General features: G+C 47.8%; 1 protein-coding gene and 1 pseudogene across 9 annotated transcripts in view; both read right to left on the reverse strand.

The window, feature by feature from the left end:
- The window catches only part of TMEM229B (transmembrane protein 229B), a 38,885-nt gene extending 13,552 nt beyond the window's left edge, over window positions 1-25,333 (reverse strand). For 3 of the 9 annotated variants that reach the window (XM_019451491.2, XM_019451492.2, XM_019451488.2), the window contains exons 1-2: window positions 24,650-24,763; window positions 1,640-1,821 (exon numbers count right to left, since the gene is read on the reverse strand). Coding sequence is in view for 6 of the 9 variants with exons in the window: in XM_053889522.1 (XP_053745497.1) it covers window positions 1,210-1,302 (93 nt within the window). In the remaining 3 variants the exon portion in view is untranslated. Of the gene's footprint in view, window positions 1-1,209; window positions 1,343-1,639; window positions 1,822-3,247; window positions 3,364-24,439; window positions 24,554-24,649; window positions 24,764-25,009; window positions 25,139-25,308 lie in introns of those variants that run through there. The other 6 variants (XM_053889522.1, XM_053889520.1, XM_053889517.1 and 3 more) reach the window with 6 other exon arrangements.
- LOC128773386 (U4 spliceosomal RNA) lies at window positions 11,807-11,923 on the reverse strand (annotated as a pseudogene).
- Window positions 25,334-27,502: the final 2,169 nt, after the last annotated feature.

Consider the following 27,502-nt stretch of genomic DNA (forward strand, 5'->3'; position numbering starts at 1 on the left):
TGTTAACTAACTTGAATTTAAATATTTAAATACAATCTTGGAAGGAAAAAAAAAGATAAATAACTAATAAAAAATAATAATAATAAAGACCTGAGCTAAGATCAAGAGCTGGACACTTGACTGACTGAGTCACCCAGGCGTACCTTAAAGAAAGATTTCTTAATAACTCCAGAAATGGGATCACTGGACCAAAGGGTACAACAGTCTTAGGGATGATGGTGTAGATTGCCCTGGGGAACTCTGTGTTATGTGGGGAATAGGTCTCTGGTCTGAGTCACCGTGCTCCCACAGTGGCCTCTGTGGCCATCTCTGTGCACCCACCCCACACCCATAGTTCAGGCTTGCACTACCCTAGCTACAAATCAACTTCCTGAAAGAGCCTCCAACCATAAACTGATTTTGCAAGCCCAGGCTGAGTGAAAAATAAATGCTAGCCCTGAGTTTTAAACTCCCACCGGCACTAGAGTCAACATCTACCTACAGCTGAGAAATACCTAGTTACCCTTTGCCCTCCCTGCATGCTCCTGTGTGGAAGCTAAGCCTCCCGGTTCCTATATGCCAGCCCAGCAGCTCCCAATAGCCCATCCAGTCAGGAGTGTAAAAGCACTGGCTCTCCCTGCCCTGTCTTCCAGGGGACTTCCCTGCCTGCTGGTCCCTGATCCCTCACTGGGACTGTTTGCCCTATGCAGACAATAGCCTTTAGGCCAGACAAGCCTTTGGGGCTTGGGAAAGCAGCCAATTGTCTTTTTTTTTTTTTTTTTAATTTGTAAGTTTATTTACTTTTGAGAGAGAGAAAGAGACAGAGCATGAGCGGGAAAGGGGCAGAGAGGGAGACCCAGAATCCAAGAAGCAGGCTCCAGGCGATGAGCCATCAGCACAGAGCCCGGCATGGGGCTCAAACCCACGAACCGTGAGATCATGACCTGAGCCAAAGTCAGATGCTCAACCAACTGAGCCACCCAGAAGCCCCAACCAATCGTCATTTTCTAAAGCACCACTGAGGAAAAGCCAGAGGTTAAGGCTGGAAAGAAAGCCCATATGAGGACAGGTGAGACTCCACAGTTGGGGGTCCCCTGCTCTCCATGCAGCTTGTCTGGACTTGGGAGGAGGAAAACTTCCTCCTAACAGGCCAAAAGCAGCAGAGAACTTGCTCCTCTTGACCCCTTGGTGGCCACTTTTATGGCAGCTAAGGCACCACCAATCCCTCACCTCCCAATGCCCTGGGTGCTCTACCCAAGGCCTTGTGAACTGTTCATAGCATCGGAGCAGAATCTGGAATCCCAGATGAGGTACAGTTCTCATTGCAGAGAGGTAAAGCCCAGGGCCCAAAGCATCCACGAGCCTACAGTTAAGAGAGAGAATTTGGGAAGATGTCATCTCCTATGTGCTGGGTGTCTGACATCATTTGTGTCAGCCAATCTGGGTCTGGCACAGTTTTTAGAGGCCATGTGGCTATAAGATGGCTCCAACACATGAAACGGCCTGAAACTGCTGGACATTCCCCTCCTATTCTACAACTATAGCCCTGTGACAGGCCCTTGGACAGAACACAGGCTCATAATGAGAACCTCCAGACCTGTGACCATGCTGCCGAGGCAGGGAGGGCTGGTGATCCCTGGGGATCCTGTAACATACTCACTTATCACACCCTTGAGTGCACAACTCAGAACAGACATCAGGATCACTGTCCAGGAGTGTCCCAGGTTAACCTTTCTCCTGCTGCCTGGCTGGGCCTCCGTGCCATTCTCAGCAGTGTGGGCAAGCATCAGCCCCAGGGCTCAGCTGATCCTCGGCTAGTGGATGGATGGCTTCCATGTGTCCCTGGGAATAAAAGAGGAGGCGTTCATTAGCTTCAACTGCCCCAGCTCCAACCCACCAGGCTAGTCGGATGGGCAGCCTCAAGGTGAACGCTACAATTGCCTGGGCTCCGGGTTCAGTACCAGGCAGTCAGTCCATCCAGGCCACTGGGCCCCTGTCCTGGAACCTATCACCTCCTCTGTGCCATCCTGCTTGCTCAGGTCTGGTTAATCCAGCAATGACAGCCTGGGATGGATCCCAGGCAATTCACACTCAGGGCTAGGACTTAGGGCTTCTTGCACCATGAGTAAATGTGTGCACATTTGTAAATCTGAGAGGGGGTATAATTTTAGAATCCAGTGCCATTCTCATTTAGCTTCGAATTACACTCTCACCTTCACCCTGCAGTGGCTACATCTTTCTCAAGGGCGGTCAAGAACCCCAGGCAAGTAGGGAATTTGGAGAGTCAAGCACAACTACACAGAAAAACAAGCACACCAACAAAATGTGTGCTAGACCCTCTCCCTGCAATAATCCCACCACCCTAATATTTATTTCATTCTATTATATCACTGTGATTGTTGAGGCCCTTCCTATTAACATCAATAACATAAGGGTGCCTGGGTGGCTCAGTCAGTTAAGGATCCGACTTCAGCTCAGGTCATGATCTCACGGTTTGTGGGTTCTAGCCCCACATCTGGCTATGTGCTGACAGCTCAGAGGCTTGAGCCTGCTTCAGATTCTGTGTCTCCTTCGCTCTCTGCCCCTCCCCCACTAGCATTCTGTCTCTGTCTCTCAAAAACGAACTAAAAAAAAAAAACCCACATTAAAAAAAGTTTTAAAGAAACAGACTACATGCTGATACAAATCTGGCCCCTGGCCACATACATCTTTTTAATATATACCTAAGATTTGAACATTTGATAGATATTCTGGCTTTATATGAAAGTCCTGAAGCTTCTCTGAAAACCCCTTGAGTGCAGCACCATCTGCACGAGACTAAGGACAGAAGTCAGGTGCAGTGTGGCCCTATAGCAGGACAGGGGTGGAAGCCGGGACCATTCCCCCCACGGATGGCCAAGCAGGCCTCCACAGAGGCGCCACCCGAGCTGGTGCCCACAGCCAGCTTCCTCCCTGCCCATACCTCCCAGGCTCTCTGAGCTCCCTGAGCTGACAACTTGCAAGGCAGCATGGGAGCCGAGGAGAAGTGAAAGGGCAGAATTCACTGCATGCACAGGTGCTTGTGGCCCGGAAGGCTGTGCACCCCTGGGTCACCAGCCGCTGCACCCCCCTCTTCCTGCACTGAGACAAGTGAAGGACGGAGAGCAAAATGCAGTGGGCTGCTGTGCTCCCTGGCTCCTCCCCAGCTGCTCTACATACAGAAGCCTCAACCTGCCCCACCTGTCGATCCTCCTCCCTTCTCCCAGCCAGCCTGGCACATACCCATTACCTCAAGGAAAGGGCTTTCATGGGGCATGTCCGATACCCCCTCTACCCCCAGTACCACCATGACCTGTGCCTGGGAGTTCAATCCCACCCACCGGCACTTCCCCTTCCCAGGGGAACTAAGCAGGCCACATCAACAAGCACGAGACAAAACAGAAACAGAAACCAAAGCCCACATCCTGGCAGCACAGCCTGCTGGTCGCTGCAGTCAGCCCTGGGAGCCCGCCGCTGCTGGCTGAGATGCCGCCCTGGCAGATGAAGCTGCTGCAGTCAGAAGAGGCTCCTTTCCGAGGCTGGCCTGGCACCGGACACCTCCTGCTTCCTGGTCTGAGGCTCTTCCACCAGGGAGCTGCTGGGGGCTGGACAAGGAGGCAACAGTCTAGCAGGGATCCCACCCCTGCCTCCAAGTACACATGTTGTCCCCAGCCCCCGCTGACACTCCTTGGCCCCTCAGAGCAGGTCCCTGGTGTAGGTGGCATGAGGCTCCTTTGTGGACCACAGGGCGTGAACTAGACGTTTTTGGAGCATATGAATGTGTGAAGAGCCCTTATAGCAACTAATGTGGGCAGAACTTAAAACACTTTTTCCAGTACATCATCTCTCATGATTCTCCCAAGACTCCTGCAGGGAGGGCAGGAGTTATCACCACCCACCCTACCCCACTCCCACCACCAACCCCATTTCAGAGACGAAAACTCTGAATCTCAAGACATTAAGAGATTAGGCCAAATCTACACATTTGACTCAAACCCTGGTCTTTAGGCTCCAGAATCACCCCTCTCCCCATACATCATGACTTCAAGCTGCTTCCCATACGTCTGCATGCACCTGTCCCTCATTCACTATAATCTACTTAGTCTGTTCTGTAAGCCGCTTATTTGTAAGCATAGAGCCTGAGTCTGTCCGTCCAGCTTCATCAACATGCCCAGGCGCTCCTCTGAGACCCTGCTCCCTCCTCATTCCTTTGTGAACCCTCCTAAGCCCCCAGCTATTCCATCACTGATGTTCCCACAGGACTTTGAACATCCTTCCATTGAAACATAATGTCCCATCTTAAAGTTATTATTGTCTGTTTCCCCCTCCACATGATGAATTCCTCAAGGCCATGGAATTTCTTTTGGATGGATGGACAAGCAAGGCTGAGAAGGGCCCAGCTAAATGCTTGGGTGATTGCACCATCCAGTGTTATCAACCAAACAGTGATGTCTAGTGTTCTTCCCTAATTTTTAGGCCACCTCGTCATGGAAGGGCTCTCTCCCACAAAGCACCATAAATATTGGTTTACAGTGGCCAGGGCTATCTTTGCAAATGAGAGAATAAAGGATGATGTTCACTCTCCTCCCACCTCCAAGAGCCATCACCTGGACAGAGGGGTCAGGACAGACGAGTGGATGCCTTGGGTAGGGACAAGAAAGAAGACATGTCACACGAGGAAGGCTAGGGAAGGAACAAAATGTCCCAGGCATCCCAGGAGAAACTGCAGGCTCCTATGTGGGCAAGGGTCCAAGCTGAGGCTCAGGTCAGAGAATAACAATGCCTATTCTGTTATTTCTACAATGTGCTGGCACTCTCAAAAGGCACATCCAGTTTTCATGCACATAGCATTCATTTCCCAAAGAGGTTTAACCAGCAGCTGCTGGCAGGAAAGTCCCTGTGCATCATTCTCTCCCCTCCACTATAACTATTTAGGGTAAGCTGGACTTGCAGGATTGAAGCTCTACTTCCCTGACCGGAACCTAAAAACCAAACCTCCCCCCACTCTCCGCCCTCTCTCCATGGCCCAGAACCTAAGACCGGAGCCAGGAAGTGGCAGGCAAATACATCCCTTTGTCCCTCTCAATCTCCTCGTCCCCAGATCTCCCCTCAACCCTAGGTGCCTACAAAGTAAAGAGTAAATGCCCCCCAAAACCCACTGGGGGAGCCCTCTGATTACTCAAAGTGTCCTGGTTCTTCCCACGGGATGCAGAATTGATTTTACTTGTCCTATAGTAAGACCAGCTCTGAACACAAGCAGATTTGGCAACTTCTGGAGTCAGTGAGAGACTATATGAAAGTGCAAATGCACCTGTGTCGACTCAGCTCCCCCAGGGGAAGACCCAAGCCCTTGGGCCTGACTGCCATGGAAGAGGTTGGTGTACCTAGGAAACAGGCTGCCCACACGCTCCATTTGACCCTGTCCTTCCACTCCATGCCCCCTCGTTTAGGGCTTAGAGTCTAGGTTTCTCTGCCTGCCGGACATCTCACCAATCTGTCTTCTTCCTCACTTGCAGGCTACTCTGTCCTGTCACCCTCCTCTCCTTCCTTCCTTCTCCCCAACTAGCCCCTCCTGCCTTGTGTGCCTTTCTCCATGTCCCCTTCTAAACAAACCCTGACCACCCATCCCCTACACCTTGGAAGGTGGTCTCTGGCCCTGTGCCCCTCCTCTTTCCTTCCCACCCCAGCCCCTGGCCCTGGGTAGCTGCTGCCTGCTGCCTGAAAGGCTGGACAGCTGCTGGGCTCTCTAATTAGCTGCCTGGCTGCCGTCCCAGAGCAAGGCATGTGTTACAGTAAAGAGCTGCCTCACCTCCCCTTCATCAATAATCCCCTATGCAGATCCCATCAGGCAGCAGCTGAGGGGCCCTGGAATCCTGGTCACGTGAGACCAGCAAGGCTTCTCCTGTCATCTGGAAAAGGACAGTCAGTAGCCTAACAGCGTCACTGACTAAGTGACCAGGAATTTATTTATCAAGGTTCTCCCTATTACTGCCCATGTCCTTAGGGTATCCCATAGGTTACCCAACCACCTCCATACCTTTGGAGCAATGGGAACCCTGCCCTGCCCCTTAGTTGCCTCACCAGTAGAGGCAGAAAGATGCCCAGTGAGCCCTCTGAACAGCATGACACCCAGTGGCCTGCTTTTCACAGCTTTCTATAGCCAAGCCACCCCCAGAGATTTCTAAACAACCAGAGACTTAGTCCAAGAAGTCCCGTGGAGGCTAACATGTTTATTCAAGGTGTTGTATTCCAGTGGTCAACAAATATTTATCAAGCACCTGCTGAAGGCCAGGCACTGAACTGAGTGTGAATAAGACAATGCTCCTGCCCCCTTGGAGCTCACATCTCTGTGGGGAGACAGACAATGATTAGGCTAGCTGACATGCCGTAATGTCTGATAATATGCCACAAAGAAGGGGAGATGCCTGGTGAGGACAGAGAAACTGGATGTGGAGAGCACATCTTAAACTTCTCTAAGGAGGTAGCATTTGGGCATAGATGAGAAAGATGCAAAGAAGCCTTTCTTTCTTTTTTTAAAGTGATTTGTGTGTGTGTTTGAATGTTTATTTATTTATTTTGAGAGAGAGAGAGCTCAGGGAAGCAGCAGCAGAGAGAGAGACAGAGAGAGAGACAGAGAGAGAGAGAGAGAGAGAGAGAGAGAATCCCAAGCAGGCTCCACACTCACCATGAAGTCCAACGTGGGGCTCGACCCCACCACCATGAGATCACGACTTGAGCTGAAATCAAGGGTCAGACACCCAATTGACTAAGCTACCCAGGCGCTCTGCAAAGAAGCCTTTCAAAGAGCTTTGGGAAAAGCATTCTAGGCACAGGGAATAGTAAGTAAAAAGACCCTGAGGGAGGAGCAAACTAAAAAACAAGTTTGAGAAACAGCAAGGCCAGAGCAACTAAAAAGTGTAATTAAGGGGTCAAACGTTCCCTGCCCCTCATTGCAAAAGTCATCTGGTGGTCCCTACAGTGCCACCTGGGCCATGGCAAAGCCCCAGTTGCCAAGGGGACATGCCCAGCACAGTTGCCCTGTGGGCAGGGGCTGGAAGGTGCAGGTCCCAGTCAGCTTTGGCAATATATTTATTAACAAATAAAAGCAAAGTTAAATCTCTTGTTGACTGATGGCCTGGATTTTCCACCTGCTTCCCATCAAAAGAATTTAAGTAAATTTACTAGGCCTTCTCTAACCTGATTATTTCACTTTAACAAGAAAGTAAATGTTCCTTTTTAACTCCACCTAGTTTGTTAAGTTTTCTGTCATCTGAAATCAAGAAAATCCTGACTAACACAAGTAATTTTCCCCCACCTGGAACATACCTTTTTGGCATGAGAATCATATATCTGAGCACCACCTGCCCACCTCTGCTGCCATGCAGACCAGTGGCTCTGCCCTTGCACACAGTTAGAACTGAGAATAAGGTCAGATGCCTAGCTAGCTGCGTCCCTCTCAGCAGGATGTCTATAGTTTTGGGGGCTCCAAACCTCCCTTCTGGGTGCTGCCCAGACTTTGTCATTTCCCCTTTCACCACACATGACCCTTGCCAGCAACCTAGCGTGCCTTGACTCTCTTCTACAAACTGGATATGGGAAAACTAATAGTGCAAGAACAAGTAGTGCACAACTAGATTGTTTTTCTATAAGCTCTAGAACAGCATTGTCCAATTTGATAGCTACATGTGGCTATTTAAATTTAAATTTACTAAAAATGAATAAAATTAAAAATTGCATCCCTCCATTGTACTAGCCACATTTCCAGTGTTCAACAGCTACATGTGGCTAGTGTCTACTATATTGGACAGTACAGATATAGAATATTTCCATCATCACACAAAGTTGTATTGAGCTGCACTGCTCTGGAGCTTATCCAGGGTGACCAGAAGGCTGCCAAACATACAGACCTAAAACTCAGCTACATTTTCTTGCTCTTGGAAAAGCTTTTCTTGTGAATAGATACCCCTGCCCTTCCTCTCTTCCTCAGGCTCAGGCCTAGTTAACCATTGTTAAGATGGGGGGTGGGGGGAGGGTGAACCATTGTTTTATGAAAGTCTCTGTCCACTGCAACTTATATCCAAGAACCAGGAGAGGGCTCTTGCTGAATGAGGTCAGTCCCTGCGTCTCTGGCTATAACTCCGTCTAGGGGTGCTGCCTGGAGTGTTTAAAAAGTCCAGAGTGTTTATTGGGCACCTCCTGTGTGCCAGGCAGCTTCCACACAGAACCCCTCACAAGTCTGGGATGGAGGCATTAACTCAGATTTACTCAGGAGGGGTTGGAAACTCAAAGAAGTTAAAGGGAGGGTCAAGTTTTTACTAGCACTTTTTTCTCTTACACCACTCAGGAGAGATGGGGATGTATGGACAGGAAATAGGGGACTTCATTTACCTATAGCAATGGGCCACCAACAGTTGACAGTGGGTTCTCATGTCAGCTGCCCCTCCCAGCATATTCAAGTCCACCAGGGCCTTGGGAGAGCTGCCTCCAAGGGTCTGCCCATGAAGGCCCAGTTATTGAAAGACACCACATTGAAACCACAGGAAGGCCACAATACAGAAGACAAACCTGAGAAGGTGGTAGGGGTCGGAACACAGACATGTGGCATTTCTCCTGGGCAAAGAAGGGAGGGGCATGAGAAAATTTTGTTATAGAAAGCTATATGAACCATGAGTTCCTTACCTTTGCCTCCCCATGTCCTGGGTAAAAACTCAACATATAGTAGGGACTCAACATCCAAGTGCAGAATGAGGAAAAAGGCAAGGCGCAGGTACTCCATGAGTGAGGGAGGAGGCCCGGCCAAGACAAGACTGAACAGCAGATGCACTGGGGGAAACACAGGAATGAGATGTACTGAAGGAGCTGTGACAGTTGCTGTCTGCTCTACATGTGACCCAATCTGAATGTCCCCTTCATTTAAGTAATGGCCCAGAGGAAAGGACAGCATACACCTGGCTGGGTCCTGACTGCAGCTAGGCACTTCCACTACGAGCGTAAGCCCTGCAGCCCTGGCCCTCCACTCAGCCTCTCGCTGGACAGCTCCATCTACTGTGAAAGCACTGAGCCTTGCAGCATGTTCAAAATATGGCTCCAAACAGCACTTAGGCAAGAGTAATTAAAGGGATGTTATCGCAGTCAGTCTCTCATTAGCCACATAATTAGACTGCTGAAAATAATTAACATTCCTTTTGACAAAGGAAACAGAGGGCCCATTACATTCATTAGGACAACCTCAAACTAGTCTGAGGAAGGCTGAGAAGAGAACTCATCACCTCCCACCTCTGCACAGGACAGAGTCAGCATCAGGTAACACAGACCTGGTGATGAGTCCTGGCTGAGGCCTGGATGCCCCAACATATGTGTTACAGATAAAAAGTAACACCCACACATATTCAGAGAAGAAAGACTTGAAGGAAATGCATGACTATATCACTATGGCAGGACCAGGGGAATATACCTGCCACCCCCAAGGCCCCAGAAAATGGCAGAAGAGACATTTTCTAGGAAGAGTAAATCCATTGCAGCACCAGAAAACAAGGAGTGATATGGGGTCCCTGAAGATGGAAGGCAAATGGGAATAAACTGATGAAGAAACCACAACCCCCAAAAATAAAACCATGAAAAAAATAACAATATTAATAGTAACTGACACTCACACAGCATATAAATATGACAGACACTATTCTTAGAACTTTGTATTATTTCATTTAATATTCACAATAATCCTTTGAGATACAAACTACTATCATCCTCACTTTATGAATAAGACTCAGAGTTACACAGCTTTCTCAAAGTCATGGTACTAATAAGTGCTGGGTTAGGATCTGAACCCAAGCAGGTGAGGTGAAGGGTTTTGTGCTCAGTCAGAGGAGCAGCTCTGGGGGCTCCAAGTTTGGAGCCAGCACACTGGGGGCTCATGAGAAGCCCTGAGTGATGGGTGATTGGATTTGGAGCAGCTGGGCCCCTATCCCACCTCTCCACCCATGTTTGTGTCCTGGAACTTGGGGCAGGGGGGCAAGGGACACCTAGACACCAGTCCCTAGCAGACACATCCCACCCCCTGTTCACAACCAGTGATTGGCATGGAACTAGGGTTCACAGAGTGGTGACTGAAAAATCTCACAATACAAAGAGAGGAACACATAACAAAGACTCACCAAACGTTTGACAGAAACCAAAACTGCCAGAAAAGCACCAAATTTCAGAACAGAAGTTATAAAGAAAGCAAAATAAAGTTGACAGAATGAAACATTTTTAAAAGCACAATGAATATCCCCTGAGGGATGGGAAGGGCTACTGAATCCATGAACCAAAATAAGACTGACAACAGAAGAATGATAAAGATCTTACAAGTGAAGGAAATACACCATGGCTAACCCGTTATCTGGGGATGAAAGAATAGAGTAACCTCATTAAAATTTTTCTTTATGCATTTCTATTTTTCTAAACTTCCTATACTGAATACATATGCCTTTGAGTACTGGAAAAGTTACTTTTTAAAATGTCTGGCGTGACGTGGGCGCTCAGTAAGATTTGGTAGACCCTGCCCCCCATATCAACCCTTGGCCCTATCCAGGCTGACCCATGATTCACTGCTCCCCAGTCACACAATCCACACCCCCAAACTCCCAGTCTCTGTGCACATAGCTGCCCTCCCAGAGTGCCTTTATCTCTCCTCCCCATTTACCCATATTTGCCTATTCTTCAAGGCCCACTCAAAGATTACTTGCATTAACAAAAGGTCCCTGAATCCCCCTCAACCCAAACTCCTAAGGGCACCTAATTCTCCAGGGTCATGGGACAGGTCTGGTTGAGCTGCCCTATGGGGTCATAGTGCTGACAACTTATCTGCCCTTTACCTTTCAGTGAGTCCAAGTCTGTTCTCCCAACTCTACTGCAGGCTTCTTAAAGACACCAAGAGGCATGAGCCTTCTTTTTATATCCCCCTGTGCCCAAGAAAACCTGAGAAGCTTTCACAAGAACATGCTTACATGTCAGTTGAGTGAATGATGAATGAATTGCTCTTCCTGGTGGGAGTAGAAGAGGCAAACTATATTCTTCAAAAATGTCAATGTCATGGGGGCGCCTGGTTGGCTCAGTCAGTTAAGCATCCAACTCTTGATTTTGGCTCATGTCATGATCTCACAGTTCGTGAGTTTGAGCCCTGCATTGGGCTCTGCACTGACAGCACGGGGCCTGCTTGGGATTCTCTCTCTCCCTCTCTCTCAAAAATAAATAAACTTAAAAAAAATTTTTTGAAGTCAATGTCATGAAAGACAAAGAAAGACTAAAGAACTATTCTAGAGGCAAGGGGACTAAATGCAATATGAGATTCCAGAGTAGACCCTGTACTGAAGAGGGGAAAATGCTATAAAGGACATTGTTGGGTCAGTTGACAAAACTGGAATACTGCCAGCAGATTAGATAAAGTATTGTATCAATGTTCAATTTGCTGAAGGTTATATAAAACAATATCTTTATTCTTAGAAAACCCACACTGAAATGTTTACAAATAAAGGGCCCTCATGTAGGCAACTTAATCTTAAATTCCAAAAAAAAAAAATTTAGAGAGAGAAGGAACATAAATGATAAAAAAAAAAAAAAATGAGGCAAATGTTTAAAAAAGTTAATCTGGATAGAGTATATGGGTGTTTTGTACTATTCTGGCAACTTTTCTGTGGCTTTGAAATTACTTCTAAATAAAGAGCTTGGAGAAAAAAACAACAAAAGAGCCCCTTCCACTAGACAGGGTGTGGGGTAGGAGTGGAGCAGACATAGAGAGTAAATCCAGGGAGAACATCGGTCATCACATGTCTGCACTGGGCACAAATATAACCTTTTGGGTCTATTTTTAGGAAAAGTTTTCAATTAGCAATAATCGCGCCTCGGATAAACCTCATTGGCTACGATACTGCCACTGCGCAAAGCTTGGGTCTATTTTTATTACATATGGTTAATATTTTCTGGAGATGTTTTGACATCACTTCTGTCCACAAGCCCACCATAATGAGTCAGGTTGTATTTGTTAAACCACAGCCTTCTAGGTGTTTCACGATATTTCATTCCCCTGCCCCATCACCACCAAATTTTGTAGCTAGTCCTATTCAGACTGCCTGACCTTAGGCCCTTAGGCCATATTCCTCCCTTTGGAGATCTCATGCAGGCTTTCTGGGGTGCATGTCCCATTTCCCACACCCCACCACCATCACCACCACTGGACTCCAGAGTAGACTTTGCTCCCACCACACACACACACACACACACACACACACACACACACACACAGAGCCTCCCTCCCCAGGTGCCCTGTCATAGCTGGGTGTGGTCACCTTTAACACAGGCAGACAGCTGACCCAGTCTTGTTAAGCAGGCTCACTGCAGGCTACAGGGAATCAAGCAAACCATCACATTGTACAAATTCATTTATTAATTCAGAAATTAATATGATCTGATATGCATCTTTTATGGGCAGACTCCTCAATGCTATGTAGGTTGGAGTATGAAAGCTGAAACACCAGAGTGGGGCCAGTAGTTTTTAAAACATTGGAAATATACAATCTTGGAAATTCTACCAACACCAAACACCAGAAAACTAGTAATAATAGTAAATTACACTCTTACAGTGCTTTTTACTTAAATGAGCCCCTTCAAGATCATCTCATTATTTATGCATTCATTCACACATTCATTAAACAATCACTCAGGATCTGTGTTGTGCCACCAGGGGCAGGCAAAGGCCACAGAGGTAAAGGCCCAACCCGGGCCACAGGAAGCTGCCATTCTACATGGCCCTGAATTGCCCAAGTGGCCTGTACACACGTGCTTAGGGTGCCAGCCATGATGGGGCGGTGAAGAAAACTATTTGAAAGGACAGAAAACGAGAGAGTCAAAGAGAAGTTATTGTGACTTTGGTGCACCAATAGATTTTGCTGTTTCTAAAAACATGATTCTATATGATGACTCTATACTAATTTATGTGTAATTATTTATAGGACCATAAGCCCATGAGTGCTAAGGGCCTCTAAAGGTCTTATTCCAGCCCAAACAGTAAGTAGAGATTGCAATCCTGAATACCAACAAGGGTCAAGCAGCCAACTCAAATTAGTTAAGACTCAAGAGCTATTAAGAAAGCAGGACTGACAGGTGACTTTTTTGCATGGTTTTAACATATACTGAATTGTCTGGGAGTGCCATCACAGTGCAGTTAGAGGGGATACTATACTTTGTATTCTTTGGAATGTCACCAAGAGCGGTTGACCATCTGGGAAAATCACGTCAACCTCAGCAGCACCTCTCCTGGTATCTGAGTCACCCACACAACACACCTGGATCCTGTGGGTATTTGTGGCAGTTACATTCTCAGTGATTCTCTGCACAGGTTCAAGCATCTGACTTCTTCCTTCTGTTTTCTGTCTAGTACGTACTAGAATACATGACACTGTATTATAACTAACTTTTCCTTTATTTCTCTGTTATATTACAGTTGGGGCATTATATTGATTTGTTTAAAAAACATGTATATATGTGGGTCATATTATTTAGGAATTTTATTTAGGGTGATCAGAAGGCATTATAAATATTTGCTAGATAAAAAGGGGGCACCATTCCAGATCATGTGCCCTTAGAAGCAAGAGAAACTATAGTGCCAAGGGGAATCAAGGAGGAAACAGAATTAGGGTGGCTTCAAAAGATAAATCCCACAGAAGAAACTCAATCCCACAGTCTTAAAAAGACTGGGTCAGCTGTCTGGCTGTGTTAAAGGTGACCACACCCAGCTATGACAGGGCACCAGGGGAGGGAGGCTCTGTGTGTGTGTGTGTGTGTGTGTGTGTGTGTGTGTGGTGGGAGCAATGTCAGATATTGACATGAGGATCCTGAATGATGGGTATATAGACAATGTGGTCAACTGATGGGGCATAAGAAGAAAAGTATTCAATTGGGCACCTTTGGGAAATTTCATCTCCATATTTAATTTAAATTATACTATATCTCAGCATTTTCCAGCATAGTGACAATAGGTAAAAGACCACAAGTCATCCATAGGGGCCAGGGAAATGATAAATGGTTTAATGTCTGGAGGCAAAGATGTATTTAGAAGAAGTCAAAGAAATAGGTGCCAGGCTTGGTCTGGGGAATATCTTCTTTATATATACAAATATCTTCTTTATATATAAATATATATATATATATATATATATATATATATATATATATATATATATATTTTTTTTTTTTTTTTTTTTTTTTTTTTTTTTAACGTCAGGTCAAAGCAGATGTAGGGATTTACAAGCATTTTGACTCTCACATGAGAAGGTGTATCACTTCCTAGAAGGAAGTAGAGGGACCAGGCTCACTTGGACTCCAAAGAAACATCCAGATGTAGGAAGTGCATTCAGGAACCAGTTTACAAGGGTCTCTGACAGCTGATTCAGCCGACAGGGCATCAGATGTTGAAATGAGCTGCAAACGCCCAGTAGGTAGCTCCCACTTTGAGGACAAACCAGTTCATGCCAGAGTCAGGGAGGTGGGAAGAGGAAAGCATTCTTGGTTCAGGAGTCATGCAGGGTGTCTAAGTGAGGCAAGTGAGGCAAGAAAGGCCCTTGCCTCAGACACAAACTTCAATGTGGTGCCAACAACACTTACAAATCAAGATGAATGATCTCATAATGCAATATTTTTAAAAAATCAAATTGGTAAACAAAGGCACTGGCTGTCATGTTGGAATCAGGACTGGGATTAGGGCAAGGCCAGAGGCAAAGGTAATGTGAGGTTCTCTGATGTCAGAAGAGTCTTGCATAACAAAGGCCAGTCCCACCCAGAATGCCAATAGCACCTCTGTGGACTAACACCAAACAGCATTACAATCCATTTTCCAAATTCAGAATTCAGCATCTTTTAGATTTTCTAAGAAGTAGCGTAGGACACAACCCATGCGTTACGTAATCCCCACAGCAGGGTCTGGGGCAGCACCCTCAAGTAAACACATAAACATTTTTGTGGCCACATCTATGAATAGTCACACTCTGCACAGCAGATAAGTCAGATCAGGTTTTGCCATTACAGGAGTTAAAGAAAAGTTTTTGGTTTTTGAATGTTTTGGATTTTCAAACTTCAGATAAAGGAGTGTGGGCCTTAATGGCATTACATTAGGTCTCTCAAAGATAAAAGGCAGCAGATTGGACCCAACCTTTTGTTAAAACTTGTGCAGAATAGAACACTGCAAAGTCCTCACTGGTGATCACACAGAAGAAGGTGATTTCTAAAAGTCAGTCAAACTCAGAGCAGACTTACAGCAGCATTTCCCATCAGTCAACCAACTGATAGTAAATCCATTTTGTGTGTAAAACCCTGGGCAGAATCCTGGGAGGTAAAAAGACATACAAGACACAGTTCCAGCCCTCAAGAGCTTGAAAGATTAGTGGGGACAAGAAGGTAAACATAAATCAGGATACACTGAAAACTGAAGGGAGTTAATCCACACCCACAGTTTAAAAATGTCGAAACCATTAGTGGGTGGGAGGGGGGATGGGTTAAATGAGTGATGGGTACTAACGAGAGCACCTGTGATGAGCACTGGGTGTTGTATTAAATGATGAGTCACTAAATTCCACACTTCAGAAGAGATTCATAAATATGGAGAACAAACTGAGGGTTACTGGAGGGGTTGTGGGAGAGGGGATGGGCTAAATGGGTAAGGGGCATTAAGGAATCTACTCCTGAAATCACTGTTGCACTATATGCTAACTAATTTGGATGTAAATTTTTTAAAAAATAAAAAATAAAATTAAAAAATAATAAAAAAATAAATTCCACACCCAAAACTAATGTTTCACCGTATGTTAACTAAGTGGAATTTAAACAAAAACTTGGAGAAAAAAAATGTTGAAACCAAGGTTCAGAGAGGTCTCAGGTCTCGCATAAGTTAGCAAAGTTAGCAACAGGCATTTCATGGCACAGATCAGAATCTGGGTTTGCTAACTGCCCTCCACTGCTCTTTGCCGAAAAGCACATAATAAACTGCCGATTTAGTGATGAAATTCCAAGAGGAGTAAAAGATCCCAGCTGAAGTGGTTTGGGTCAAATATACCTTTGCAGCAAAGATGAGGTCTGACTTTGAAAAAGGACTTTGATTTGGGGAGGCAGAAAAGCAGAGGGCCCTCTGGGCAGGGAAACAATATATGCGCAGGGTAGCCATGCAAGAGTATGAGCCTCCTGTAAAGGGCATAGAAGGAGCTATTGGGAAAGGGAAAGGGAAAGGCAGTGCATGGAGACCTTAAATGCCGGAATGAAGAATCTACGCTGATGCCCCTAAGGCATCCAACCGTTTGCTTTCCACCTCATGACTTGCCATGACTGCCCACCACCCTTGTGGGCAGACAGAGTAGAGTGGTTTAAAAGAGCATGCTCTGGGCTCAGATTCTTTCCATCTGAATCCTGGCTCTGATGCCAACTGTGTGACCTTGGACAAACTGTTAGACCTCTCTTTGTTCAGTTTACTCATTTGTAGGATAGAAATAATATAAGTGTCTCTCCCATGAGGGTTAAATGAAAGAGCACGTTTATGGTACTGAAAACAGTACCCTGCATTAGGAGTACTCAGTTAAGTGTTAGCTGTTGTTAACTATTTTTATTTAAGTTAAATTTTTAGTTTAATATGTACCGCAGCTGTATCCTAAGCAATAGTAGCCATGAAGTCACGGGCTTCTCATGACAGTTATGGTTTTGATGACACACATATATCAGGAGGTTGAATCTAAAGTCCTAATTAAGGCACTGAGGATAGCAGGTCTGACACTTCCAAGCCCGTGAGAGGGGCTTCAACAGGACGGCTCAGGAAGCTTGATGTCTGACCCTGCAACTAGGAGGGCATCTACCTGGCACAGGACCAGCATCTGATCACCACCTGAGGCACAGAAGGTGAGAGACACAGACTGGCCATTTGCTATCAGAGGAGCGAAGGCAGACGGCTGAGCTGGGGGTTCAGCCTGCATTCCCAGCTTCACTGCACCAAAGGCCACACGATTGCTTCTTCTGGCTAATGGGGCCACATGCAAGAGAAGGCTGGCACGAGACCAGAGCAGGTCTTGTCCAAGAGGGCCAGGTGGACAGACTGCAGGACCTTAGCTGGAAGAGGCTGGAGGCAAATCACTGGGTTTTAGGAGCTGAGGAAAGAACAATCATCTAGAATAGAAAGGAAAATTTGCTCTTTTCAAGACAACTGGAAGTGACTGATCCTAGCAAGTGGTGGGGGAGGAATCTCTGAGAAACCCATGAATGTGGCCATAAAGGAGAATCAGCACTACATACCTGCTCTGCCCAGGAAGCTGGAAGCCAGCAGACCACAGGCCTGGCCAAGTGAGCCCTTTCCTGTCCCTCCCAATCCAGTGACAAAGGACTGGACGTATTAACTACTGATCTGAGACTACGTTTTGTGACTTAAAGTGACCACAGGACCTTCTACCGCCCAAGAATGACCCAAAAAGTTATGGGGTCTGACTGAGTTTTCATCCCAAGGCCGGGAAAGAATGAATCCCACTGAATAAGCATAAAAGGACAGTGGAAGACAAAATAAAGTCACTTTGTAAGTACACCCCCGATGAGTCTTGTTTCTTTACACTCATTAGAAACATAGCTATTAAAATGAAATGTTTTGTCCCTATATCAACTGAAACATCAGTTTCTAATTAGTTTCTAACATCTCTCACATTCCCAGTGGTATGGTAACCACCACTGGAAATAACTGGTATAAGGGCAGTAAGGAGTTAAGGGGGAAAGCAAGGCAGGCAGAGGCAGAACCTACCATTGGTTTGGTAGGTTCAGTGGGAACTCATTTGCTCCTCAACCTTGAATACGATTAAATGAAAATAGATGTTGTACCAATGGATAGCAGAATCCAAGGATCCTTGGACAAATGGCATTGTTCAATGGGAAATCAAGATGGCCCAATTCCATGAAGAAAAAAGCTGTGACTCCCTGAGTTCCTAAGCTGGGCTTCCAGGCAGAGTGAAGGCAGCAAAAGGAAGCATGTTCTCACTAACACTGAGTCACCTGGAAAGCATCAGCCAAAGTCCCCAGGTCCTGGAGGCTTAGGGGGGATCCTGGGTTGAAACAGGCCCTGGAGTCTGCCAAATCCAAGTGCAGAATGTGAAACATACACCAATACACAGCTTCCCTGCTGCCTTCACTTGGGAACAATTGGAGGATGAGGGGAGTGTGAAGTTTAAGTTTTAAGACAAGATAAAAGGGATGCTCCCCTCAGTTGAGGGGATGGTGTATACAGGGTGAAAAGATGCCACCTCTCAGCTGCCTGACTTAAATGGTCAAAGGAGCAATGACCTGACCCGTCCCGCTTTACAAGACGGGACATGCTCCTGCACTGACTTTGTCCCTTAATTTCCAAGTTGGCTTCTTTCTCCTTCAACTCCACCTCTGTTCTCCCAGCTCTGACCTCCTACAATTCCAGACCAGCTAAGTTATTTCTGAAGAAAGGACCAAATTATCCAGACTCTACTGGATCAGCCAGCTTTATTGCTGGAGGATATATTATAGAATCTCTCTTCCAACATTCTCACTTTACATATAAGGAAACTAAAAGCCAAAGCACTCACACCATGTGCCCAGAGTCACTGAGCTGAGAGAACCCAAATGCCTGGACCCTAGCATCATGCTCCATTATACACCATCATGCTAACTTTCAAAGAGAGGTAAGCTTACCTCCATGGGCCACCATCTCAACCTTCATTCCTCTTCCACAAACACCTCAAAATGATAGAAGAGTTTGAATTAACTTGCATGGGCGGGAGAGGGGGAGGGGGGCGCTGCCTGGGTGGCTCAATCAGTTAAGCATCTGACTTTTGATTTTGGCTCAGGTCATGATCTCATGGTTTGTGAGATCAAGCGCTGCACTGGGCTCCACGCTGACCGTGTGGCGCATGCTTGGGATTCTCTTTCTTCCCTCTCTCTCCACCCCTCCCCAACTCTCTCTCTCTTTTTCAAAAATAAATACATAAACTTAAAAAAATTAACTTGCCTAGAACAAACAAGGATGAAAATGAGGAGAACCACCTCAGTGAACTAGCTGGTCACTTTGAAAGGAGTAATCAGTGGCCACAAATACTTTCTCGGAAGAACAGGATAGTCCAATGCTTGGTACGCTTTGAAGAGTATACCTGGGACCTCAGAGTCATAATCAGGTCTCCACAGCTGGACTATAATGATGAGCAGAGGAAGGTCCAGAAACCAGGTTGGAGGATGCGATCTGGAGTCGAGCATCTGCAAAGGTACGCTATTATGACTAGTGGCAGTAGGGTGACAGAAAATGCTGCCCAGAGAGTCTGTTAAGCGAGAGAACAATTTTGGCATCAAAATGAAATGGGGTTTATGAGATATATTCTTATGCCAAGCAGAAAGTCTGTTCCCCTTATAGTAACTCCCAGGCCATCTGGTCTACTTCCTCAGTGCAGGGTACCAACATCTCTCTCCTTCCTGAACATTCACTGGGATGTTGTTTTTCAAATAAGAATCTACTTCCATCTCCTTTTAACTAGCTGTGTTTACTCCACATCAGCTCTCCTTCTTATGTCTAACACTATCTCCACATTCACCTTCTCCTCAACATTTGTTCCATCCTTTGATCCAAAGTTATAGAACGCAATAGAATCAGACTGATCTCAGTTCAGATCCCAGTTTGGACACTTGCTAGCTGTGTGACACGTGCAATCACTTTATCTTTCAGAGCCACAGTTTTTCCAGCTGTAAAATGAAGATAATTAATAGTAGCTATCTCAATGCTGTGAGAAAAACAGAACTTATGTCAAGTGCTTAGCCCAAGGCCTGGCATATAGTAAGTATGGTGGCTGACACTGTTATCGTTCTTGTGACCACTGAAGCCAGCTGAAGCTCCATTTGTGGAATTAAGGCTCAAAGGGCTGCAATTGGCTGTCCAAGGTCACACAAGTGAGCCAGGGAGGGATCCAAAATTCCCTGATTCTGGAAGCCTTTGCCAATCATCAGCTCCTGCACAAACGACATCATTGCCCAATGACCTAGAAATCTGAGTATCTGATCACATCCAAGTACCACAGCTGATGATTTAACAAGCACTCACCATGTGCTAGAAAACGGATCAGGCTCTATGAAAGCCTCAAGGCATCTATAGGTCAGCATAAGAAAGCCATCTCCTTGTTTGTAACAGGTAAAAACACAATTACAACACAAAAATCTGAAGCTGCTCCTGGTGTTACCCAGTGCTGACAATATTGCTCGTCCATGTTTAAGAGGGTAGTTGAAAGTAAGACCGATGCCCTGGATACCTTACCCCTGGCTTTGGAAAGGCCTCTTTGGGAATGAGAGGGAGGGGGAACCTACAGACTAGAATGGGGTCTGGCCAAGGCAAGCTATAGAAAAAGAAGATAGGGGTCGACAATAGGCTAAAAATAGGTCCCTGCCATTGCTCCAAAGAACAGCGATTATTGTCTCTAAGGTGGGCTTCTTGCTGCACCAGGGCCTGTCCCTCCATTGACCGTGCAAGCACTGAAACCGTGGAGCCCAGGAAGCACATTTTATCTTGAAGCATGAATCACCCTTCAGAAGTCCAGAAAAGAATCCTCTCTTTGTGGCTCTTCAATCTCCTTCTTGGCTGGCATCCCTAGATCCTCAGGGCTGGTATCAAGGCCTTATGAAAATTCAGGGTGAGTGACCTTTCTGATGGAAACAGACCATTCCAGAAACTCATGTGACGGGTTGCCTCTTAAAAACTGAAAAGAAACAATGAATGAACAAACCAGCTAGAAAGCATTCACCATTCAAGTCCAACTGCGGAAGCAGTCAGAAATGGCTAATCCAGTGTGTTCTGAATGCGGGGCTCCCAAAGTAGAAAGGAATGGCAGCAAGTGCTCTCAGATTATGCCTCCTGATCTATTAGATCTCCCTACATTAGGTTAGGATTTGACAATGCGAGTCTTATTTTTTTAAACTGTTGTACTTCTAAAGGATGGAGCAGCAGGAAGGAGCATTCTGAGACCTAAGTCTTGTCCATGTAGACTGTTGGCCCTAATTTCAAGGATGCTGTCGCTTCTACAGTACCAGTCACACTAGAGCCAAGAGCCCTGAAAGGATATCAAACCCTCTGTTGGGGAGCCAGCAGAGTAAAGGATAATGGGGAGCTGGATGTTCAGAAATTGGCAATAGCTTTGGTTACTCCTCAGATTGCCAGACAGGACTGTGACTGACCCCAAAGATAGAAGCACCAACATCAGAGGAGGGTAGAGAGCTACCTTTCAGAGCCATCCTTTGAAGGAGCAGGGGACCAATACCACTCTGTGACCTCAACCCCACGAAATTTATATATAGGAGGATTGATGTTAAAATGAACATTGAGGACAGCCTTAGGGTGGAGGAGAGTGGGAGCCCACACCTGCAGGAGGGGTGTGAGCACAGGGAAGGGAGCAGGCCCTCCTTTTCATCTCGGGATGAGATATTACTTATTCAGCTTCAGCTCTATCTATGGATGTGAGTTGCAGGGGTAAAAGCCACTTCCTTTTCCTTAAATCACAGCAGCATGGAGCATCCCACAGTGCAAAGTCTGAAGCACATGTACATCTAAAACCAAACACATGGGCACCCAAACTTCATCTTCATCTCATAATGAAAAAATATAAAGTAATTAGGGTCTCCTCTAGTACCTGAGCCTAAAACACCATTAGATCCCAGGAAAGGAAAACTCGCCCAACACAGACATTCACACACAGCCACTGTGCTCTCAGTGTGACTCAGTTTTCCTCAAGGGAAACCATAACCAAAAGTGTTGCCTCCTAGCCCTTTCCCAGAAATCCACTCCCACTTTACTTTTAAAATACAACGTCTCTGGTTTCTGAGAGGTGGTGGTGGAGAAGGCCTGGCCAGAAAGGCTGTATTTCTTCCTGTTCGGAACAGCAGAATCCCTTCTGACGTTCCCTCCTTAGCCAGGTGTTACCACAAAGGGAGCTGAGAGTTTGCCAAGTCAGAAATCACCACACCTTAAAAGGAATGTGCTTGCAATGAAAGAAAAAAAACAGAAAGAAAGAAAAGAAAAAGAAAACCCAAACCGCCCTTATCTATAAATTGGGAGTGAGGGGAGGAGCTAGGAGGAAAGTAAAGGGATATAAATTTGAAAATGGCCAGGCTGTGCAAGGGTTAGATTTCCCTTCCCTCGAGGACAGCCAGATCTGATACGGTCTCTGATAAGACCAAACGGCTTCGCCTTACCGCCCGTACCCAGGTCTCAACTTATAACATCAGAGTCCCCAACATCATTGGAGACCCTTCTCAGAGCTTAGAAGGGGACTTCCACTGACGTCCAGGCTAGACACTGTCTAACCAGGAAAAATCCTACTAGGAAGGAGCTCGAAGATACCTGGAAAGCAGAGACAGACAGAAAAACACTTGCGGCCTGTGTGCTTCTGATTAAAAACTACACTTTTAAAACCAACGCTGAGCTTTGTCCATCACAAAAGCTGTAATTTAGCCCTTTCCTGCAAAATAACACCTTTCCCTTTAGAAATAATATATAAGTCTGATACAAATGAAATAAACACAGTATAAGTTTCCCTAATTCATTTAGCATCTTTCAAGGACCCAAGGCTCTTAAATCACTTTACAAATTGTAAAACTTCATACCTCATCGCCTTAAGAGAGGGAGTCAGGGGAGTATCATTTTCCCATCTTACTGTCAGTACATCTGAGGAACACCATGGAAAAGCCCTTCTCTCACCACTGGGGGTGGGGAGGTCAGGCCTCCATATCATTACTCTCAGCTCTGAACAAATAGCTTGGGATAAACCCAGTAGGGGGCTAAGCAATAATCAACCCTGCCCATTTAGAGAAGAAAGGTCCCTACAAGTGGGCCGGTGGTGTTCTCTGGTCTAGCACCTGCACCTGACTTCAGCCATAACTTCCAGGGCCACAGATCTATGGTTCAGAGGACTTCATTTTCTCCTGCTACCCCTTACTGGTCTTGCAACCTCCCTTACTCCAGTGCCTTTGAGTGGCCAAAGTCAACACTAAATCAGCTCGTCATCTGGCCTCCAAGGACCTGTTGTCTCCCAGTTACCCATCTCTCTCCCCAAATACCAAGCCTTGGGGTGGAAGGCCAAACCTCATCCCAGCCCACCCCTCCACGTCTCTAGAGTAACACGGCCCACCCTGACCCAAATACTTGTATCATTAGCCCATTTACAGGAGCAAGCAAGAGTCACCCAACAGTCCAGCCCCCACCCTCACCCCCACCCCCCAGTGCCTTCTGTCTCCACAGGCAAGCAGATGTAGCACTGCCTTGCAACCAGGGGGAAAATTCGACTCTCAAAGGTCTGTCCTTTCTAAGAGGAAGAAAGGCAAGGGGCAGTCCTGTCACACATGGAAGCCAGTGGTCATATGCAAACCAGCATGGGGCTGGAGACACCTCATTCCTTGAGACACAAGGTCAGGGACCAGGGATCTGGATCCTGGCCCATTTGTTCTACAGAGAGAAACACAGTATACCACCCTCAGGGGAAGCCATTCAGCCCTCACCTTCACCCCTCTTCCTGGTTATAGCAAAGAGGGAAACCCAGGCCTCCTGATGATCAAAGTCTGAAGACCATTGTTAACAGCCCATTTGTTAGTAGGTGCTCAAAACACATGAGAATTGGCAAGCAGAGCCCCCAAGGTTACATTGGCACGGCTCTCTGGGGCCCTGTTCTCTCTCTCCAGGGAGGGTTTGAAGCAGTATCAGAACAACCTGCCACCCTAAACTCTGTACCTGAGGCAACTACACATATCTCCGAGGAAACCTCGGAAAAAGTCCCAGGAAGGAAGGAAAGGGGGTCAGCTTCTGACTGGGCACAGAAAGAGGGAAAAGAAGACACCTGGGAAAGAGGCCAATGTCTCCCTGCCCTTGCCATGAACAGGGCTGTAATGGTCCCCATCTCAATCCTGCATTTCCCACCAAGGACTGGAAATCAGAAAGGGCAAACGGAGAGCTGGCGGCCAGGGGGCTGGGCTGGGGGCCCCAGGGCACTGACTCGGAGAAGGGAGGACACCTAGGTGTGCAGTCCACCATCACCCAGTTTTTCCATTCACCCCCGGGAGGAGGCGGCAGGGTTATCTAGGCACGGTTCCATCCCTTTCAGCAAAGTCCTTAGCCTCAGATTCAGGAGGGTCGGTGATTCCCACTCCTATGCCCTGGCTTCCTAGCTTCCACTCAAACTGGCGCCCCCTCTGCACTCCCGAGGCGGCCTCGGAGGTGCTCTCCTCCCGGAGGAAGGGGGATATCAACCTTCCGGGGCCAGACATCCCCGGCTGCCTCCTTCCCCTCGCACATCCCCGATACCCCTTTGTTTCAGGCGGGGAAAGTTGCCAACGTGCACCCCTTCCCCAACACGCCCCCTTGTGCGCCCATCCCCCGCAGGGAATCCAAGCCCGGGCGCACCTTCCGATCTGCGGCTCGCTCTCGAGCCGGGGCAGACGCTTCGAAACCGAAAGCAAAGAGGAAGCAGGATCCGGCAGCACCCCCAGCCCGGTCGCCCGGTCTTCCCATCACCGCACCATCCCCGGGCCCCCCGCACTCGGCGCTGGAGCCCCGCGCGGCCACCTCAACGGGCGGCAGAAAGGCCTCTCCGCGGGCTTCGGGGGCACCTACCGGTGCGGGGCCGAAGCTGCGGGCAAGGGCAGGGCAGGGCCGGCCGCCCGCCGGGTGCAGGTGCGGCCAGGAGCGCCGTCTCCCGGGCTCGCTCCCGCTCCTCCTCCCGCGCCGGGACTCGGGGCGCTCTCCTGCGCCGCCGCTCCCCGCCCCCACGCCCGGAGCTCGGGCTCCCCCCGCGTCGAGTTGCCGGCGGTGCCTCCCCCACGCCGCCGGCCCTTCCGCGCCGCGCCTACTCCCGCATTGTATGCCGGCGCCCGCCGTAGCGGCGCGGGGCCCGGGGGGCTGCAGCCGCCGCTGCCCGGGCCGAACGGAGCCCCCGGCGGCGGCGGCGGCGGCGGCGGCGGCGGCGGCACTCACCCATAGTACGGATGCTGTGCAAACTGCACATGCTCGCGTCTGACAGGCGCGCTGCCTCCGGCCCCGCTTAACTCCTTGCTCGCCTGTTAGCCCGCTGGGTCCGCTGCCCCGCCGACCCCGCCGCCTCCCGCAGCCAGGAGTCGGCCGCACCCTGGGCGCCTGGAAGCGCGCCATCGGCCGAGGCCGTGGCGCAGGTGGCTGCAGTGCAGAGCTGCTCGGCCCTCCCGGCCCCTGCCACCCCGCCTGCATCCGAGGTGTCCACAGGAGTCCGGCGGAGAGGACTAACTCGGGACCCTCACCTCCTAGCCTGTAGGAGTTGTGGGGACGGCGCGTGCGACACCCCCTGTGGGGATCCTGCAGGTCTTGGCCAGCTGGGCGCCACGGACCACGTGGTGTTGCAGACCTACTCTGTGTTGGCATTGTGCTGCGCGCTATCCATTCGTTGAATCAGCCCTGCAAGGTCATTTTTATCATCCCCATTCTCAAGATGAAGAAACTGAGGCCTGTGGAAATTAAGGAATTTGCCTAAGGCAGGGCCGGAAGCTCCAAGACCCACAATTTGATCTATACTGAAAAGATTAAACACAGGATGTTCTTTCTGAGGTCACTCTAGATTCTTCTCTTGGACGGTGGAAAATAATGGATGTCATCTGGAAAGCCTGGAGATTCTGGATATGGATCTTGGGAAGTGGGTGAGAGGGCCCTGATGTGAGACAGGCCCTTCAGACAAGTCCCAGGTCCCGCAGAAAGACTGAGCAGGAGTAGGAATGTAATTGAACCCCTATGCCAACTCCAAGCCTCAGTTCTGGCACTGGGTATGGCAGCCAAGAGGAAAGGACATTTAAAAAAAATTATAGGTAATGCCCCCTGGAGCTGTCCTTTTGTAAACAGTCTATCCTAAGGGGGCCAGTGTCTTTTTCTCATACTCACACAGACCTTAGGTGTGCCTAGGCCTGATCTCTCCTAGCCCTCCTAACCCTGTTTTCCCACCTGCCACAGTGATGAGAGTCCTCCCAGGCCCAGGGCAGCAATGAGTCTTGGAAGAAAAGGAAACTGAGGTGCATCCAGTGGACTTGCCACATCCTGGGTGAGAAGCTGGGTTGCTTTCTTACTATCTGAACCTAATCTGATCCTATTCTCCTAATTGCCTAATGAGGCCATTGCTTCACCAACTTCCTGTCCCTGGCCAGGATATTCAAAGATCAACAAAGGTGCGTCCAACTAGGGGTGGGCAGTATGGACAAGGAGTTCTAAGGCCATCCCATACACACCTAGTTCTTGGGCTGGCTGAGTCATACTTTGCAGAAGGAAAGCACTGGGGTACGATGAGGCAGAAAGAGTTATATTGGATTTCTCAAGCCATGTGTTGCCAGTAGCAAGAGCTCTTGACTTCCCAAAGTTAGTTTCCTCCTTCATAAGTATGTTGTGATGACCCAGTGAGATAGTGCATGTACTGTCCTCAGTATGCAGTGGACCTTTGATAACAGGAAAGTGTTTTCTGAAGGGGGGAGGGGGTAAGGCAGGGAGTGGGGAGAAGGGATCAGGGCTACAGCAAGCCATGTAGGCTGTCCCTGGAACACTATCAGAGAGGCAAGAGACAGCCCCCTCTCAGGAACACCTTGGCAAGAAGTGGCTTCAGTTAGTCTGACAGCAAAGCTTACCTACTGAAGAGGGACCTTCCCTGTGCCCTCTTGCCTCCAAAGCCTAGTTCTCCCGCTCTGCTTCTCAATCTGTGTCTGATAGTTGACTCGGTTCCCTCCCTGACTCTGGGAGGCAGCATTGCACAAGAAAGCATGATGGGCTGTTAAGGCAGAAGATCTGAATTCCGGGTGACTTACCCATTTAGCACAGTATGTGCAGTGCCTTGTGCCCATAATGTTTTAGGGCTCACAAAAATGTTTACATTTCTTTTAAAATCAGGGACAAAAAATAAACTTTGAGATCAAAGAAAATGCTTTCATATATAATATCAATATTTTAATTTTTAGTGTGGAAGCCATAGTATGCAGAAGCCACAGTCCAGTTACAGAATCAAAAAGAAGGGAGGGAAAGGAACTAAGGCACAAGACTTGGCATTAGCCAGTCTCTGCTTTGTCCAGCTCTCCCATAGATTTAACTGAATGATCTGGGTTTTCCTCATTCCTAAATTAGGAATCATTGCTTCCTAACAAAAATTCATATAATGCCTTACAGTTAACATATCTTTTTCTTTGGTTAAGGCAGCTATTTTAACCCCCATTTTTTTTTTTTCAACATTTTTTTTTATTTATTTTTGGGACAGAGAGAGACAGAGCATGAACGGGGGAGGGGCAGAGAGAGAGGGAGACACAGAATCTGAAACAGGCTCCAGGCTCCGAGCCATCAGCCCAGAGCCTGACGCGGGGCTCGAACTCACGGACCGCGAGATCGTGACCTGGCTGAAGTCGGACGCTTAACCGACTGCGCCACCCAGGCGCCCCTAACCCCCATTTTATAAATGAGGAAACCAAGGCT

Source organism: Panthera pardus, unplaced genomic scaffold (genome assembly GCF_024362965.1).
Source record: "Panthera pardus isolate Hobbes unplaced genomic scaffold, ASM2436296v1 HiC_scaffold_24, whole genome shotgun sequence".
Taxonomy (NCBI): Eukaryota; Metazoa; Chordata; class Mammalia; order Carnivora; family Felidae; genus Panthera; species Panthera pardus.